At 38.5% G+C, this 17,277-nt stretch overlaps 1 protein-coding gene across 1 annotated transcript in view; it reads left to right on the forward strand.

Moving 5' to 3' along the window:
• LOC103046272 (sodium/potassium/calcium exchanger 3) overlaps positions 1 to 17,277 on the forward strand; it is an 86,972-nt gene that overhangs the window by 62,620 nt on the left and 7,075 nt on the right. Inside the window, exons 8-15 of the mRNA XM_022665789.2 lie at positions 1,310 to 1,335; positions 4,047 to 4,100; positions 6,822 to 6,964; positions 11,756 to 11,925; positions 13,030 to 13,237; positions 14,049 to 14,215; positions 15,431 to 15,545; positions 16,748 to 16,860. Of these exons, the coding sequence (XP_022521510.1) occupies positions 1,310 to 1,335; positions 4,047 to 4,100; positions 6,822 to 6,964; positions 11,756 to 11,925; positions 13,030 to 13,237; positions 14,049 to 14,215; positions 15,431 to 15,545; positions 16,748 to 16,860 (996 nt within the window). The remainder of the gene's footprint in view (positions 1 to 1,309; positions 1,336 to 4,046; positions 4,101 to 6,821; positions 6,965 to 11,755; positions 11,926 to 13,029; positions 13,238 to 14,048; positions 14,216 to 15,430; positions 15,546 to 16,747; positions 16,861 to 17,277) is intronic.

Below are 17,277 nucleotides of genomic sequence, written 5' to 3' on the forward strand. Positions count from 1 at the left end.
TGTTAAACTGCATGCATAATTTACATGACAAGGTCAAGGTGTCGTTGCTATCGTAACGTCAGGAAAAGTATGCCTTGACACGTCTCGAAATGTACAAAAGGCATGCTGTACTAAGTCTCTTTATTAATCATACATGTATTTTGTGTTTTAATCAGTGTGTCACTTGCCACTCCCTTTAAGAGCCAGGTGCGCTCTGACTTTGGTGGATTGCTGTTTTAACAGTGCAGTGCTTCTGCGCTTCTCAGTAAGGAAAACTGGCCTGCTCATTAACTCTGTGAAAGTGTGTGCACTGTGACCGGCCCTGGGGTTTAGTGACCCGGTAGTAGGAAGTACACAGAGAACACAGACACGGGGAGTAAATGAACTCAAATCATACCTTTATTTCGGCTTAAATCACCCTCCACCACACCCAGAATAACTCAAAAGAACATAAACGCTAGCCCAGTGGGGCTCTAGTCGCGTGAGTCTCTACTTTGAGGCTTTTAAAGGTCTCTTTTTGCCTCAGCCCTCCTTTCACTAGCAAAGTCCCCCTAGCGTGGGCTGAGGCTGCGTTTTTATACCTGTCCCAGCTGGCTGCTTAATCAGTCCGAACGCAGATCAGCTGGGACAGGCAGAGCTGTGTGTTCCGGCGTGGGGCGAGCCTACGGCTCCCCCGCCTACTCACGCCACAGCACCTATAGATCACCAAAATAGTGCTCTTTATATTTTATTTAAATAGGGCTTTACTGAAAAATATACATATATAGAGTTCAACAAACATCTAGCCCATATTTTCTCTTATCATCAAGTTATCAAGTTATCTGGATCACTATGTGAGTTTTCACCAAATTCACCAACCACATTTTGTGGTGTTATGTGTTTTTTTGAATACCAGATTTCACTGTAATATATAGACTTTTTGACCAAGCGCTGTCTTGTGTAAAACGCAAATTTCCAGTGTTTGTCATTAGCACTGTTAGCTTAGCATCTCCCTTTTTAAACTATTATTAGTTAGCTCCCCTCAGATATCAATCATGTGTTGGATAAATGACTGCATCATTGATTTATTAGATTCATTCAGCTGCTCCTCTAAGCTGTACAGTGATGGGAAAGATCCTCTATTATATATTAATGCTGGGAATTAAAGCCACTGGCGAGATAAACTATTAAAATAAACCCGATGTGAGAAATACAGCCTTTCCACGCAGCCATTACAGAGCTCTGCCTTATCTATTCAATAATAACAGCTGCTTTAATTGCGAGAGCTTTTCACAGCGCGCGAGGTCAGCGTTATTACATCTCTGCCTGCGTTTATTTCCCGCTCTCGCAGGTCATCTACGACGAGAGGGTTGTGTGGTAAGTCTAATTACAACCATTCATTACACTCAGACACGAATGAGTGCATCAAACACGCTCTGCTATCAGCTTATTAGCTCCACACTGCGCTCGGGCGCTCAGACCAGCCTTGCCGTGGAATTAGTGCTAATCAAAGCCTTATTAGAAAGAGAAAACTATCTCTACTTTTTATTTCCGCCGGGAGTCTGACACACAACTGCTGTTCACACCTTAAAGGTGCAATATGCCACATTACTCACTGCCTATTTCTGTCCTGCTGGAAGATCTGCATGATTTACGGGAAGATCAGGACAGGGAGAGGCACTGAATTTGGAGAATTGCAGCATAAAGAAGAACAATTCGACCAATTCTGAGAATTTCAGTGAATTTCTTTGCACATTAACCCTTTAACAGGCCAGGACTTTTGACAATTATTTGCCTTATATTACACTACTAAATCTTGAGGATTTCTATTTAAGCATTACATAAAAAGCTTTCATGATTTATAAGGAACATTCCTGTTACTGTCAACATATTCATCCATAATTAGTAGCTTTTAGCTGTTTTAGCACCACCAGTTTATCATGTATGCAAGCCCATTCTTGCCATTTAAAATTAACAAAAAACATTTTTTTTCATTATTAAGTAAACTGCTATTTTATTGTTTTGAGATACTTAGTCATTATTTTGAGATACTAAGTTATTATTTTGAGGTACTAAGTTTTTATTTTGAGATACTAAGTCATTATTTTGAGATACTAAGTCATTATTTTGAGATACTAAGTTTTTATTTTGAGATACTAAGTCATTATTTTGAGATACTAAGTTATTATTTTGAGATACTAAGTCATTATTTTGAGATACTAAGTCATTATTTTGAGATACTAAGTCCTTATTTTGAGATAGCATGTGTGTGCTTTTGGGGAAAAAAATGTTTTTTCTTTAAAAAAATAATGACTTACTTTCTCAAAATAATGAGATAGCAGTTTACTTTTTTTAACCTTTTTTTTTAGGTGGCAGGAATGGGCTTCCATATTTATAAGTACAGGGAAGTGATAGAATAAGGCTGGTTGAGTATCTCAACCATTTTTGTCGATTTTTAGTTTACTGCATAATTTCAACTCACAAACTGTCCCTTACACTGTGCCAAAATTTCCTGATGAATGAACCAATAGAAATTCTCCAAAATGACCTGAATTAAATTCTTTTTAAATTTTCTCTTTTTAAACTTTCATGGAAAGTTTGGAAAGTAGATTTTGGCCCACTCCCATTTCTACTTTGTACACTACCCCTTGTTTTTGAGTGTAACCTATAACTCCCCTTTAAGAAACCTATACAGATATAACTAAATCAGTGGAGCCCTAAAGTTCAGCATGGCTTAATTTCTCTATAAATTAGACAAACTACTAGTGATTTTTATGCTTGTTCTGGAAAAAAAATGGGCATAAAACATTAAAACTACAAGTTAAACTAATTTTTGAAGGGCTATTTGCTGTTTCCAGTGGTGGTGTTAAATAACAAGGCTGTGTGTGTGTGTGTGTGGAGTCATGAGAGTGTTGTTTGGTTGCTTTACTGTCTTTTATTTCGCTTCTCGCCAACTGGCAATTCTTTCAATTCTTTCAATTCTTTCACAGCCAACCACTGAAGCCAGATTAACACACACATTTGTCCAAAACAGAGCTGAAAAGCACTGAGTAGAGCCAGTGTCGCCGGACACACCACACAAAATGTAGACAACGCTCAGCTACCAGAGGCCAACAGTTAGTCTGGAGCTCTATTATAAATGTTTTTTTATACTTAAATCCAATCTTGTTTCAAATTAGATTCAAAATTAGTATGTACTTAATTGTTTGCCATATTGCAGAACTGGGAATTGCTTGAATTTAGACTTGTCACAATCAACTCTATATAATTTAGTCCAATTTTACAGTTATTATTCGAGATCCGGTGTGAAATATAGTTGGGTTGTAGTGAAACATGATAATGAGTAGAAATTTTTGTGAAAGAGCTCACCTCCATTTTCCCCAGAATTCTAAAAAACAGAGCTTTTATCCGATGCTCCCAACAGCTTTACAATGCTAGTAATGGGGGCATAGTGTTGCCCATGCAAAGAAATAGCATTTTTACACCATTAACAAGCTTAAAGTAGCCTCGCACTTCATTGGTAGAATTCTGAGGGCCCTGGTGTTTAAAACGAGGCATTGAGAACTTTAAAAGTGCACAGGTAGCTTATTTAAAACACTGTTTATACACACCTTAAACTAGTTCTCCAGGTGCTGCCTCCTTAAAATTAAGTCACGATTTTTTAAGTTGACGGAAGAGCAAGAACAAAAATGTAGAATAAAGCAGATTGCAAAATTAAATCTGTGGAAATCAATCAATCAATCAACCTTTATTTCTACTCTTTAATAAGTTTAAATGATTAAAACAAGCAAAGAGTAAAATGTTTAATTAAGAAGAAATCATATCATTCAGAATAAAAGGAAATGCATGAATATTATAAACATATGCCCCTATCACATTGGAAGCCCGTTGGGAGCATCCTCTAAAAGTGCTGTATTTCAGAATTCTGGGGGAGAACAGAGGTGGGCTATTCAACAAACGTTTGTACTTGTTATCATATTTCACTACAACCCAAGTCCATTTCACACTGGATTTCTCCTTTAAGTGAATAGTGTAAAGCACCCGGATGCAGCAGTGCTGATTTAACTGTCTCTCATTTGCTGTTTCAGGTGGGAGTCGATGCTTCTGATCTCCATGTACGGAGTTTACATTCTCATCATGAAGTGAGTGCAATGATTATGAATGTTAATTACATTATAAATGCCAATTATTATACACTACCAGTTTTTTCATTGTTTTAAAAGAGAATATTTGAGTATATTTGAGCTGCATGGGATGGAATGTCACAGAACACCATTAGGAACCTCTACAACTCTCTCTATAACTATTTATATGCTGAGACATCCAGCGTGTTGCAGAATTACAGATGCATTACACACTACTTCTGTATGTGTGTGTATCTTAATAAATATGACCAAGAGTTACAGTAGCCCATATCAGCTTAAATGTATATACGTTTTTTTATCTTCCTTCTGAATAACACTAAAATCCCACACTTCCCTCTGGATGCAACAATTTTTAAACCATTTATTTGACGATGCGTCTAATAATGATTACAATTTAATTGATCTTAAAGATTATTTGCATGATTTACTACATAGTAGATTAATATTAAAGGCTTAAAAACTATGAAGGAACACATTTAGCCATTATTGTCGATTCTTTTTTTTTTTTTTTTTTTTTTTTTACCTGTTTTCTCCCCAATTTACCAAGGCCAATAACCCAACCCACTCATTAGGACTCCCCCTATCACTAGTGATGCCCCAACACACCAGGAGGGTGAAGACACATACCTCCTCCGATACATGCGAAGTCAGCCGCTGCCTACTTCTACTTCTTCTACTGATTTAGCATTGCCGAGTAGCATCACAGTGCATTTGGAGGAAAGTGCAGCGGCTTGGTTCCGATATATCAGCTCACAGAAGCCTTGTGCTGATCGACATCACCCTTTGGAGTGACAGGGTTTCCCCCAGGATTTCCTTGAAGGTGCGGTGGCAGGACCCCCCGGTTGGGAACCGATAATTTATATCACGTTAATGATATCACGATATAACACAATTACACATGTTTCCAGTTATTTTCTTTATTTCCAACTGTCACTGAAAAATGCCCACTTAAAACAAAAAGTTGCAAAAAGTAGGTTTCTTTAAAATAAATCCTTATTGTTCTTTTTTCAGATACGGTAAACGTAAAAGTGTGCAACACAAAATGTTAAATTATACATATCAATATCTTTAATCTTTAATTTAATTACAATAAAATGTTTACTGGACCGTGAAAACAAATGCATCACAGAGCTGTTCTAGGGTGCCTCTATTCTAGGGCCCTACATCCTTGCTTTATGACAGCTCCAGAAACAGAAACATAGCGTGATTTTCACTCCACCAGGTGAGTGAGCCTGAGTGGACACCTGCGTAAGTTGAAGCTGTTTAATCACTGTTTAATTCATCTCTCTCTCTCGCGCGCATTATGTTTCAGTCTCTCTCTCTCTCTCTCTCTCTCTCGCATTATGTTTCAGTCTCTCTCTCTCTCTCTCTCGCATTATGTTTCAGTCTCTCTCTCTCGCTGTGTCCTATACTCACACTCTCTCTCTCGCGCGCGCGTTATGTTGGCACTGCATGACTAACTACCGATTTCCACCCCCGAAGTTCAACACATGGCTGACGGAATTATTCCCCCCTAAATTTAGCTCCGGCAAATTTAAGACATTTTGGTTGAAATTTTAAGACAAAATAAGACTTTTCAAGGCCTTATTTGACAAAAATGAAATTTAATACCATTTAAGACTTTTTAAGGACCCGCGGCCACCCTGCTACATGTGCAGGACTGGAACACAGCTGTGCGTTTAGGAATTACGGCTAGAGAAGCCCTCACCTGTAGCCTCCCGAAATAGATGCAACATGCGAAACCAGCCGTGTTGTGTAGGCTACGTCTACAACATATTACCAATATAACCCTTGAACAATGTTCAACAACTTGTTCACAAATATAAAAAAACATCATTTCAGCGCCACATACCTCGGATTCAGTTGTCCAGTTTGACAGCCGGTGTCCTGTCGAGATGATCAAATTCCAGTGTCAGAAACGAGAGAGGGCGGGGCAACGCTGATCAAGCGCGGGAAAAACGCCGGGCTCCGAATTTTCACGAAGGGTGGCGGGGAAGAACGAAGGCGTGGCGGACCGCCGCACTGAAATGAACGTGGCGGAAACCCTGGAGTGATGTGGGGAGAGAGCAGCATCTACCCACCCAGAGAGAGCAAGACCAATTGTGCTCTCTCAGAACTCTGGCAGCTGATAGCAAGCTGCATAAACAGGATGCGAACCAGGGATCTCCCGATCATAGTGGCAGTGCTTTAAACTGCTGGACCACTCAGAGCCCATTTTTGCTGCTTTTTAGTTTAGCGTTAATGTAATATATGAACACAAACTGTCTCTTACCCTGTCTCAAAAATTCTTGATGAATTTGATCCATAGAAATTCCAGGTTCTACCTCATTAAACTGACTGAGAGAATGAATGCCAGGAGTGGACAAAGTTAGCATCAACAAATTTATAAAACATGCGTATAAAACCTATTTTGGCTTGTTTAACACTTTTTTTGTTCACCTCATAATTGCATATGCGTTATTTCACAGTTTTAATGTCTTCATTGTTAATCTACAATGAAGTAATTACAAAAAATAAATAAATAAGAAATAAGGAGTGTGTCCAAACTTTTGACTAGTAACTAGTATAGTACCATTGTCAGTATATAAGTGACATAAATTGATCTTAAAAAAATGAAAAAATATTGTTCATTGCAATTATATCTGGAATTATATATTGTCCAATACAATTATATAGTGACCTTGCCTAACCACAGTCTGGTGGATCTTCTCTGTGCAGGTTTAACAGTCAGATTGCGAGCTTCGTGGTGAGACGGTGTGGGGGTCCGAACAACTGCTGCCGAAGGGGAGAACATGCCCGGAATAATGAAGCTGCAGAAGAAGGAGCGAACTGTAACACCTCCATGGTGCTCCTGAGAAAAGGTCTGATCATCTAAATCCATTTGTAGGAGTTTATGACCATCTGTTTGTTTCACTGCCAGGAAATTACTACAGTTATTAAATGTTCAGACATGGGCTTTGGGTGTGAAATGGACTTTGGGTGAAGTAAAACATGATAAAGGGTTACTAACCTTTGTTGAATAGCCCACCTCTTTTCGTACTTACGCAATAATACACTCGAGGTTCGTGCTATAACGTGAAATATTGACACTGCTATATTATGCCAATATTACACATTATGAATTAAAGAGAATGAGAAAGTACAATCTGTTTGGTTATAAACACTCCGCAAAATAAAATAGTTCCATTGCTGCTCTGTTTGTAGCTGCGCTGTTTGGTTTGTAAGCGCTGCATCTTTGCTAGGTTACCTGTATGTGGCGGAGTTATACCTGGAGAGCTTCGCTTACAGTTCATTACCTGCTGATAATGTCACTCATAAAACGCCTCTCAGCCAATCACCTTGGTATAATAACAAATAAAAACAGCATTTAAAATAAAACAATGATCAAGTGCACACTACAAGGAGAACAATTTCTGGTTTCTGGATTTGATTTAAAGACATCCAACACTCCCTTGGTGATTTCATTTGTGGCTTTTTTAGTACCATTGATTTCACAAGAAACATTTCATGAGATTGCATGAGCAGGGGTCCCTTTACTTTTAATACAATAACACCTGAAATATATGCAGGTACACGGCTCAGCTCCAGCCCCAGTCGAGAGCACACAGTTACATAGCCGCAGACATGTGCGAGTGAGCTAATCCAATCACCTCACATCAAGGTCACATCAGAGCACAGCATGCAGTAATCAGATACTCAACACCCAGCAAAAAACACCTCATTTTCATCAGCCGTGTCAGGATAATCACCCCTGACAACACTGAATTATAAAACACTCCACCATCAAATTCAAAGCTAGTGACACGAGTAATTCCAGCGTTACTACTTACCTCAGTTAACCAAGTCAGCAAAGTAACACACTGATATTTAGGTCCAAGGTTTGTGATTTTGAATCACATCGTTCTCCATCAGCAGCTGGAGTCTGAGAGAGCACATTTGGCTATGCTTTATCTGGATGAGTAGGTGCTGTTCTTTTTTGTTGAAAAGCAACTGTTAGGAGGCAGCATGTACATTGAGTTATAAATTGCTAGTTCTAGAATATCTTATATACACAGACACACCTAAAAATGTCATAGGATAGCACTGTGTATATTCATAATTAAAGGAGAACTCCATCATGAAATGAACTTGGTTTGTAGTGAAACATGATAACGAGTACAAATATTTGTCGAATACCCCACCTCCATTCTCTACGAGCATTCTGAAATACAGAGCTTTTAGCCGATGCTTACAACAGGCTTACAATGCTAATAATAGGGGCATAGAGTTGCACATGCAAAGAAATCACAAATTTTACACCATTAACAAGCTCAAAGTAGCCCCACACTTAATTGGTAGAATTCTGAGGGTTCTGACACTTAAAACGAGGCACTGAGAGCTTTAAAAGTGCACAGATAGTTTATGAAAAACACTGTTTATTAAATACAGTACTTTCAGATAGTGGATAGGGGAACGTATTGTAAAATTGATTCAGTGGAAATGCAGGAATTCAAGCTGTGGCTGAAAATACCACTTATAAAACTTTTAAAGATTTCCATGAAGTTTATTTTGCATTCTGTTCTCAGTGCCAAAGAAGTGTGGAGTTACATTAAGTTTGTTAATAGTGTAAAAATAGCCATTTCTGTGTATGTACACTGGCCAGTGTGCTCATGGCAAGGCGATGTAAATTATGGGAGTGGGTGGTAATGATCATGACCGGTGGCATCTGGCTAGATTTGTCCGTGTGAACAGATGACAAGAGACTCAAACACTCACACCCCACACACTAGGGCTGCACGATATTTGAAAAAAATAACTTTGCAAATGTTCTTTTTTCAACGATATATATATATCGCAATATCACCAGCCCCGCCCCCACCCACGTGCTGCCTCGCGTCCGAACCAATCAAGAGCTGAGTCAGCGCCGAGCTCTCAAAACCCAAGAAAAATAGCAAAACAACAGTAACCGGCTCTTTAATCAGGCATTTAAATGGCTTTTAAAAGGTAAATAAGGGTGTTTTTCTGGGATTAAAAGCGTGAATTCAGCTGTAACTGGAATATCTGCACAGAACTGTGCTGGACTGAGGTGCACAGCTTTCAACACGTGAGTTTTTTTACAAGCACGTGCCCAACCATGTGGATGGAGGCTGTGCGGTTACTTTGTGCTTACTCCTGCCCCTCCCCCTCGCACTCCCGCTCCCCATCACGCTTCTCAGGTAGCAGCAGCCTGTCACTCACACAGACACAGAGAAAGCGCTGTGTATCTACTTCTTGTGTCAGGAATCAAAACACTGCAACATGACGTGTTTGATTTAATTGCCTTAAGTGACATCACACGTCCTGCGATGTGACTATTGAGCATGCGCACATTGCGATGACGATGCTTACACAATTTATGTTGCAGCCCTACCACACACATTCTTTGGGTCATATGGGCACGGCAAAAGTCATGGGACACAATGAGAAATCCTACACTATGACTTTTGGAATGTTGCCTTTTTTTCCTGGTTCTTCGCAGCAGTTTATACTAATGTTATAAGAAGTGCTGTTTTGGTTTAGTCACATTATTACTCTGGCGTTTCTGCTGTTCTTGGCCGGAGCTTCGTACTGTTGCTGCAACTTTCCCTTTTCCTAATTTAGTGTGGGCCGGCATGTGTTTATGTTCTTGTCACTCTGTTCATATGTTTAGTATCTGTGTGTGTGTGTGTGTGTGTGTGTGTGTGTTTGGCGCTGTCACCGCACTGCTGTGTTTTGTGTAAGACTCACGTCGTTATCTGGGAAAGTGTGTGTGTGTGTGTGTTTGAGGAGGGCGGCCTGACGTATGCCAGTGTTTAATTTTTTAAGCGTTTTCACTTCAGATATAAACCTCATCACCTCTATCTCTCTGTGCTGCTCTGAGATGCAAAAGTGTAGATGCAAATACTTCAACCTGACAAAGTGCAGATTAAACTTTCACACAGGTAATATACTGACCAGCCACTTCATTAAAACCCCCGTCTTGTTTTTTATACTCCAGTGATCATATAAGAGCATTTTGTAGTTCTATAATAATTACAGACTATAGTCCTAAAGTATCTGTTTGTTTCTCTGTATATTTTATTATTCTCCTCCTTTCCTCATTCTGTTTTTTAATACTCAGAACCCCACAGGAGAGAAAACCACCACAGAGCAGCTGCTATTATTATTATTATTATTATTTGGGTGGTGGGTCATTATTATTATTCTCAGCACTGCAGTGATTAGCACTGATTAGCATGGTGGTGGTGTATGAGGTGTTAGTGTGTCTTGTGCTGATGGTATTAGTGGATCAGAGACAGCAGTGCTGCTGGAGTTTTTAAACACCAAATGCACCAAAATTGTGTTATCTGGCTGAGACAGAACAAAATAAAACATTTAGCAGAAAGAATGCCAAACAGACATGATAAACATACCTCAGCAGTGATATTTTAGTCATAAGTCTACCTCAGTAGAGCCATTCTAATCATAGATGTACACCATTAGCAGCAGAGGTGTTAAGTAACTAAGTACAAATACTTACTTTACGTTATTTTACTTAAATAGAAATGTTGGTTATCTATACTTTACTGGAGTAATTATTTTATTAACAGATGGCTTTTTTACTTCTACTTCTTACATTTCCACACAGTTATCTGAACTTTCTGCTTCTTACATTTTAAAAACAGCCTCCTTACTCCTATTTTATTTCAGCTCGTTTTCATTCCGGCTTCTCATCGTTCAATAAAACCCCTATCCAGATAAATCTCTCCATCCAGATAGAGAGAATCTGATTGTGATTGGATGTAGAGAAGTATAAACATATACCATTTCGACACCCTATTGGTTTATACTGTGATCCATCACACCTACACACGCCCCCCCCCCCCCACACCCCCACACACACACACACACACACACACACACACACTCTAGAAAGAACTTTTACTTTTATACTTAAAGTAGTTTAAAACCAGTACTTTTACACTTTTACTTCTACAGAAGTATTTTAAACCCTAGTATTTACAGCTCTGGAAAAAATAGACCACTTCAGTTTCTGATTTTGCTATTTATAGGTTTATGTTTGAGTAAAATTCACATTAATTTTTTATTCTATAAACTACAGACAACATTTCTACCAAATTCCACATAAAAATATTGTCATTTAGAGCATTTATTTACAGAAAATGAGAAATGGCTGAAATAACAAAAAAAAGATGCAGAGATTTCAGACCTCAAATAATGCAAAGAAAACAAGTTCATATTCATAAAGTTTTAAGAGTTCGGAAATCAATATTTAGTGGAATAATCCTGGTTTTTAATCATAGTTTTTATGCATCTTGGCATCATGTTCTCCTCCACCAGTCTTACACACTGCTTTTGGATAATTTTATGCCTTTACTCCTGGTGCAAAAATTTAAGCAGTTCAGTTTGGTGGTTTGATGGTTTGTGATCATCCATCTTCCTCTTGATTATATTCCAGAGGTTTTTCAATTTGGTGAAATCAAATCAAACTCATTTTTAAGTGGTCTCTTATTTTTTTTCCAGAGCTGTATACATTTCACTGAGCAATAATGGGAAATACTTTGTTCAGCAGTGCTCTGAGCTGATCTGGTGTCAGTCTCCTTTACTCTCTCTGTATCTGTATTCTGAGTAAAATCTCTGTGTGCTGATCTCAGGTCAGCCCGGTGCTGGGCAGCAGGAGTCTCCGGTGGTGATGGTGGATGAGCTGATGATCCTCAGGCCTCACCAGCTCTCCTTCCCTGAGGCCGGACTGCGCATCATGATCACCCCACACTTCTCACCCCGCACTCGTCTCAGCATGGCCGGCCGTGTGCTCATCAGCGAGGTGAGCAACGCTGCAGGACACGACACCACTAGTGCACAGTAGTGCACCACACTATCAGTACAGAGTAGTGCTCGTAGTAATTTCACCACAGTCCCTATACTAAATATACTAAGCATTATTATGCTATAGTGAACTAAAGTGTTCTTGTAGCCACATTATTAATCAGTATATTTAAAGATAAATATAAAGATAAAGATAAAATCGAACAACTTTTTTTGTGCGTATTATACTTTAATTGTATACAAAAATCTAACTAAAAGTGTTTTTAAAGAACACTATATTGCACTTTGTTAGAAGTATGATCAAAGTTTACTCTCAAACATTTGATGAAAGCATAATATTAATGAATTTGTACATAAATCTGTTAGTATATTTGCAGCATACTTAGACATTTCTCAATATGTTTTAAGGACAATTATTGCTGTCCAATGAAAAACACTTATCTCCAAAACAGCAACTTTACAGGAGAGAGAAAAAACCTTGTCAACTTTCAATTGAAGTCAATGTAAAAAAGAGCTTATTTCAGGTCATTTTGAAGAGTTTCTATTGGTCTGTTCATCAAGAAATTTTGGCACAGTGTAAGGGAAAGTTTGTATGTTCAAATTATGTAGTAAACTAAAAATCGACAAAAATGGAGATAAGTGTTTTTCATATATTATTATTATTTTTTATTTTTTGTGTGTGTGTGTGTGTGTGTGATTAGTTTGGTTAGATTTTAGGTGGACTTTTTTATTGTGAAGCAGGTCTTGTAGTACCTGCATAAGTTGTAAGGTGTTATCTTGTGAGTGAGTTTGAACACTAGCACTAGCCAGGATAAGTAAAGCCGAGTAAGCTTATTTTGTTACAGCGGTGCCAACAGACAACCATCTGAGATACCATTGCAACCATCTGAGAAAACCATAGTAACACCTTATCAACCACTGAACATCACCATAACAACTGACTGAAATACTATTACTATTACTATCTTCAGAGCAACCGTCTTGCAACTCACTTGTCTCTTTAGCATAATAACCATGTAGCAACACCATAGTAACCCCCAGGAATGCCATAGCAGCTATCTTACCTAGTTATGTTAATTTCTCGTCTCATGTGTATTTTCAGAGGCAGAGGCTGATAAGGGAGACGGGGCAGGGGGGCAGCCCGGTGAAGTCTTTCGGTTCTGGTGGGATTGAGAACGGAGGGAGTGTGGAGAGGACCCTGGAGGACGGAGAGAGGATAGAGAGAGATGGAGGAGGGAAGGCAGCAGATAACGCTCAGCCTGAGGAAGAGGATGATGGAGACGAGCCCTTCAGACCTCTCCACCTGCCAGGTTAGTGCAAGTCTACTATACTAGTGCATCTCAAAAAATTTTATATCATTAAAAAGTTACTTTATTTTAGTAATTCAGTTCAAAATGTGAAACTCATATATTATATAGATGTATTAAACACAGAGTGATCTATAATAAGCATTTATTTATTTTATTGTTGATGATTATTTATGGCTTACAGCCAATGAAACCCCAAAAATCAGTGTCTCAGAAAATTAGATTATTTTATAAGACCAATTGGTACTTTGGCTACAGTGTGGGCAGTGTGCCAAATCCTGCTGGAAAATGAAATCTGCATTTAAACTAAAGTTGTCAGTGATGGTTTGGAGAGACATGTCATCTGCTGGTGTTGATCCACTGTGTTTTATTATCAAGTCACAAAATCTTACAGCAATTCATGCTTCCCTCTGCTGACAAATTTTATGGAGATGCGGATTTCATTTTCCAGCAGGATTTGGCACACTGCCCATGCTGCCAAAATTACCAATTGGTCTTATATAATATTCTAATTTTCTAAGGCGCTCATTTTTGGGTTTTCATTGGCTGTAAGCCATAATCATGAACAATTAAATATACGAGTTTTACATTTTGAATTGAATTACTGAAATAAAGTAACTTTTCAATTAGATTAAATTTTTTTGAGATGAACTAGTATTTTGAAGAACACAAATTAAAGGCATGTGTACAATTCAGTAATAGTTTATGCTGAATAATTTGCTTAACAAGATGGTAACAACTTGGTTATTATGCATTATAACAATACTTTTTAGTAGCATGCCTAATGTGTGTGTGTGTGTGTGTGTGTTTCCAGCTGGGTGTGCAGCCCGTGTTAAGTGGGTAGTGTCATGGCCGCTGGGCGTGCTGCTGTACTTCACAGTGCCCAACTCTATTCTGCCGCGCTGGCACCGCTGGTTCATGGTCACCTTCATCAGCTCCACGCTCTGGATCGCCATCTTCTCTTACATGATGGTCTGGATGGTAAGTGAAGAGAGGCCTTTTGTTCAACTTATTTTTGTTCAAATTATATTAAATTATATTATCTGACAAAAAAATATATATTAAAAAGAAATCAATATAGAATAGAATATCTTACAGTTAAAATTAACAAAGCCAAATTTTCAATGATCAGTAACTGGGAGAAATTACTGTATATGAGTCTATTCAGGATTTTGTAGCTTCTTGATGAGTTATTTGATTTGTATGCTCTTATTTTATGGTAAAATATTTGTATCCTGGAATTGTATAGTGTCTGTGTTAAATTTATAGTATGCTATTATTTTATGGACTGCTCCCTTTTCCCTACCCCTTCCCTGTTGTTAAACATTTGTAAAACGAATAAAAAGTTGATTACAAGGTGCGCCGAGTGGTCCAGCAGTCTAAAGCACTGCCACTATGAGCAGGAGGTTGCAGGTTGCCATCAAGCTGCCGGCGCTCAGAGGGAGCACAATTGGCCCTGCTTTCTCCGGGTGGGTAGATGGCGCTCTCTCCCCACATCACTCCTACGGTAATGTCCACAGCACAGGGCGTCTGTGAGTCGCTGCACTTTCCTCTAAGCGTGCTGTGATGATACTCGACAATGCTGCATCAGCAGCAGCTCGAAAAGAAGCGGTGGCTGACTTCACATATATCGGAGGAGGCATGTGCTAGTCTTCACCCTCCTGGTGTGTTGGGGCATCACTAGTGATAGGGGGAGTCCTAGTGAGTGGGTTGGGTAATTGGCCACGTAAATTGGGGAGAAAATGGGAACAATTTGAAATAAAATTATGAAAAAAAAATTTAAAAAAAGTTGACTACAAAAAAAAAGAAAAAAAAGAAATCAATATCAGTGAAGGCCACTTTCTCCTGTTATATAATTCAGACTGTTTACTGTGGATTTACTGGATTATTGGTAGAACTACTCTAATATCACTTTCTTGCCCAGGCCTTTATTGTTCGTGTGTTTGAGCAGAGTGACTTTATATTTTAATAATCAGCTTGTTTTAAATTTGATTTAGGAGAAAAATGCAGAATGAGCAGGACTTCCAGTACTTTTTCTTCCATTTAGTGTATATTGTCACTGTAACAGTCAATGAAAAACATTTATCTCCAAAACAGCAATTTTACAGCAATGAGATAAAAATCTTCTTATTTTTTTTCAATGGAAGATACTTAATACACGATAATGTGTAATCTGTTAATTATCTGTTCTGACAGGTCACTATCATCAGCGACACTCTGGACATCCCTGACTATATCATGGGCATCACTTTCCTGGCAGCGGGCACCAGCGTACCGGACTGCATGGCGAGCCTCATCGTAGCCCGCCAAGGTGCAACCCTCACTTACACTATATCTGTTTCGGTTTCAGCATTATTTTATTAGACTATGTTCCTGAAACGTCTTACATGTGCACATTGATACGTGTATAATGTCTCCTTCTTCACCAACAAAAAAAACCTCATATTAGAGAGACGACTCATAGCTTTATGAAGGGAAATGGATGAGTTAGCAGCTCATATGTGGTGCTGGAGTGGGGAGTAAACAGCTGGTCTGAAGTTCAGGGTCAGGTTGAGGTGGTGATAAAGGTCAGGTGGTTTGCTTTTGCTGTTTTTGCAGCTATAGCTGCACAGCTGCACCAAGAGATAGAGTGTGGATACGAGAGAGAAGCAAGTAGCGCATGCGTAAAGCAAAAAGACGCATGACACGTGCCCATGGATCCGATACATATCTGATTTAGGACCACATATAAAATTTATTTAAATCTCATTTATAAAAATTGGGTTCAGCACATTCACACAGCCATGAACCACATTGAGCAAAACATCTGAATTGAGTCACTTCAGCCTGGTAATGTGAACGTAGCCTTATTGCTTATTGTTTTGACATGACACTACTGTGTCTTATCCATCTGGCACCCACTATCAGACCTTACTCCAGCGTCCATTACTCACATCGCCTTGCTTCAACCTCACTCACAAGATAGCACCTCACAACTTGGATAATTCAAGATTCAAAGATTCAATGAGTTTATTGTCATGTACACAGTAAGAAGCAAGATTCTTCTTAAAATGAAATTCTTTCTTTGCCCCTCACCAATTATGCCGCTTAACGATAAAAATAGAAAATATACAATGATATATATAAATATTAAATTGGTGTTGAATTTACATTCAGGATGGAAATATGTATATGATTATATACAGCAGTGAAATATGAAAAACGTGCAAAAAAATAAAAATAGATAGATGTGGGCATTCCCAAACCATTCCCATACCCTGAGGCATTTTGTCATGTCAGTTTAAAACAGTAGGGCATGTTTAGCTCTGTTTTAAGAGGTATTCATATATTTTTTAATGTTTTTATTTAGTTATAAGTGTGATTTTAAACCGATTTAATGGCCATAACTAGTTTAAACAGATACATTACATAAATTAAATAAGATAACTTTAACAGATTGAACAGTATTGTCGTTTATAAGTATGTGGAATGCTCAAAGCAGGCTGACGGAGTGTTTTGCTGTGTGTGTTTCAGGAATGGGGGACATGGCGGTATCCAACTCCATAGGCAGTAATATCTTTGATATCTTGCTGGGGCTGGGCTTTCCGTGGGCGCTCAGAACGCTGGTGGTGTCCCACGGATCAGCAGTGAGTTCTCTCTCTCTCTCTCTCTCTCTCTCTCTCTCTCTTAAAATAAAAGCTTAAGTGTTTATATTTTCCAGTTAATATAGGGTATTTTAGACTGAATGTAAGGTGGAGTCTTGGAATTTCCGCAGGTATGTATTCTTAAAAAAAACATTTTCTTTAAAGTCAAATGAGTGCTGGACTTTAATTTGGGTGAGTAAAACGCTTCAGTTTATTTACAGTAAGCTTAGATTTCCACAATTTTGACTGAAATGGCCAAAAAAATAGAGGCCGCCATGCTAACCTAGCAACAATACAGTGCTTACAGTGCAGCTACAAACAGAGCAGCAATGGAACTATTTTAACTCGCAGAGATTATAAAACAAAACAGATCACATTTTCTTGTCCCCTTTAACTAAAAATCCTTTAATAAATCCTTTA

The sequence above is a fragment of the Astyanax mexicanus genome, chromosome 1 (assembly GCF_023375975.1).
Source record: "Astyanax mexicanus isolate ESR-SI-001 chromosome 1, AstMex3_surface, whole genome shotgun sequence".
Taxonomy (NCBI): Eukaryota; Metazoa; Chordata; class Actinopteri; order Characiformes; family Acestrorhamphidae; genus Astyanax; species Astyanax mexicanus.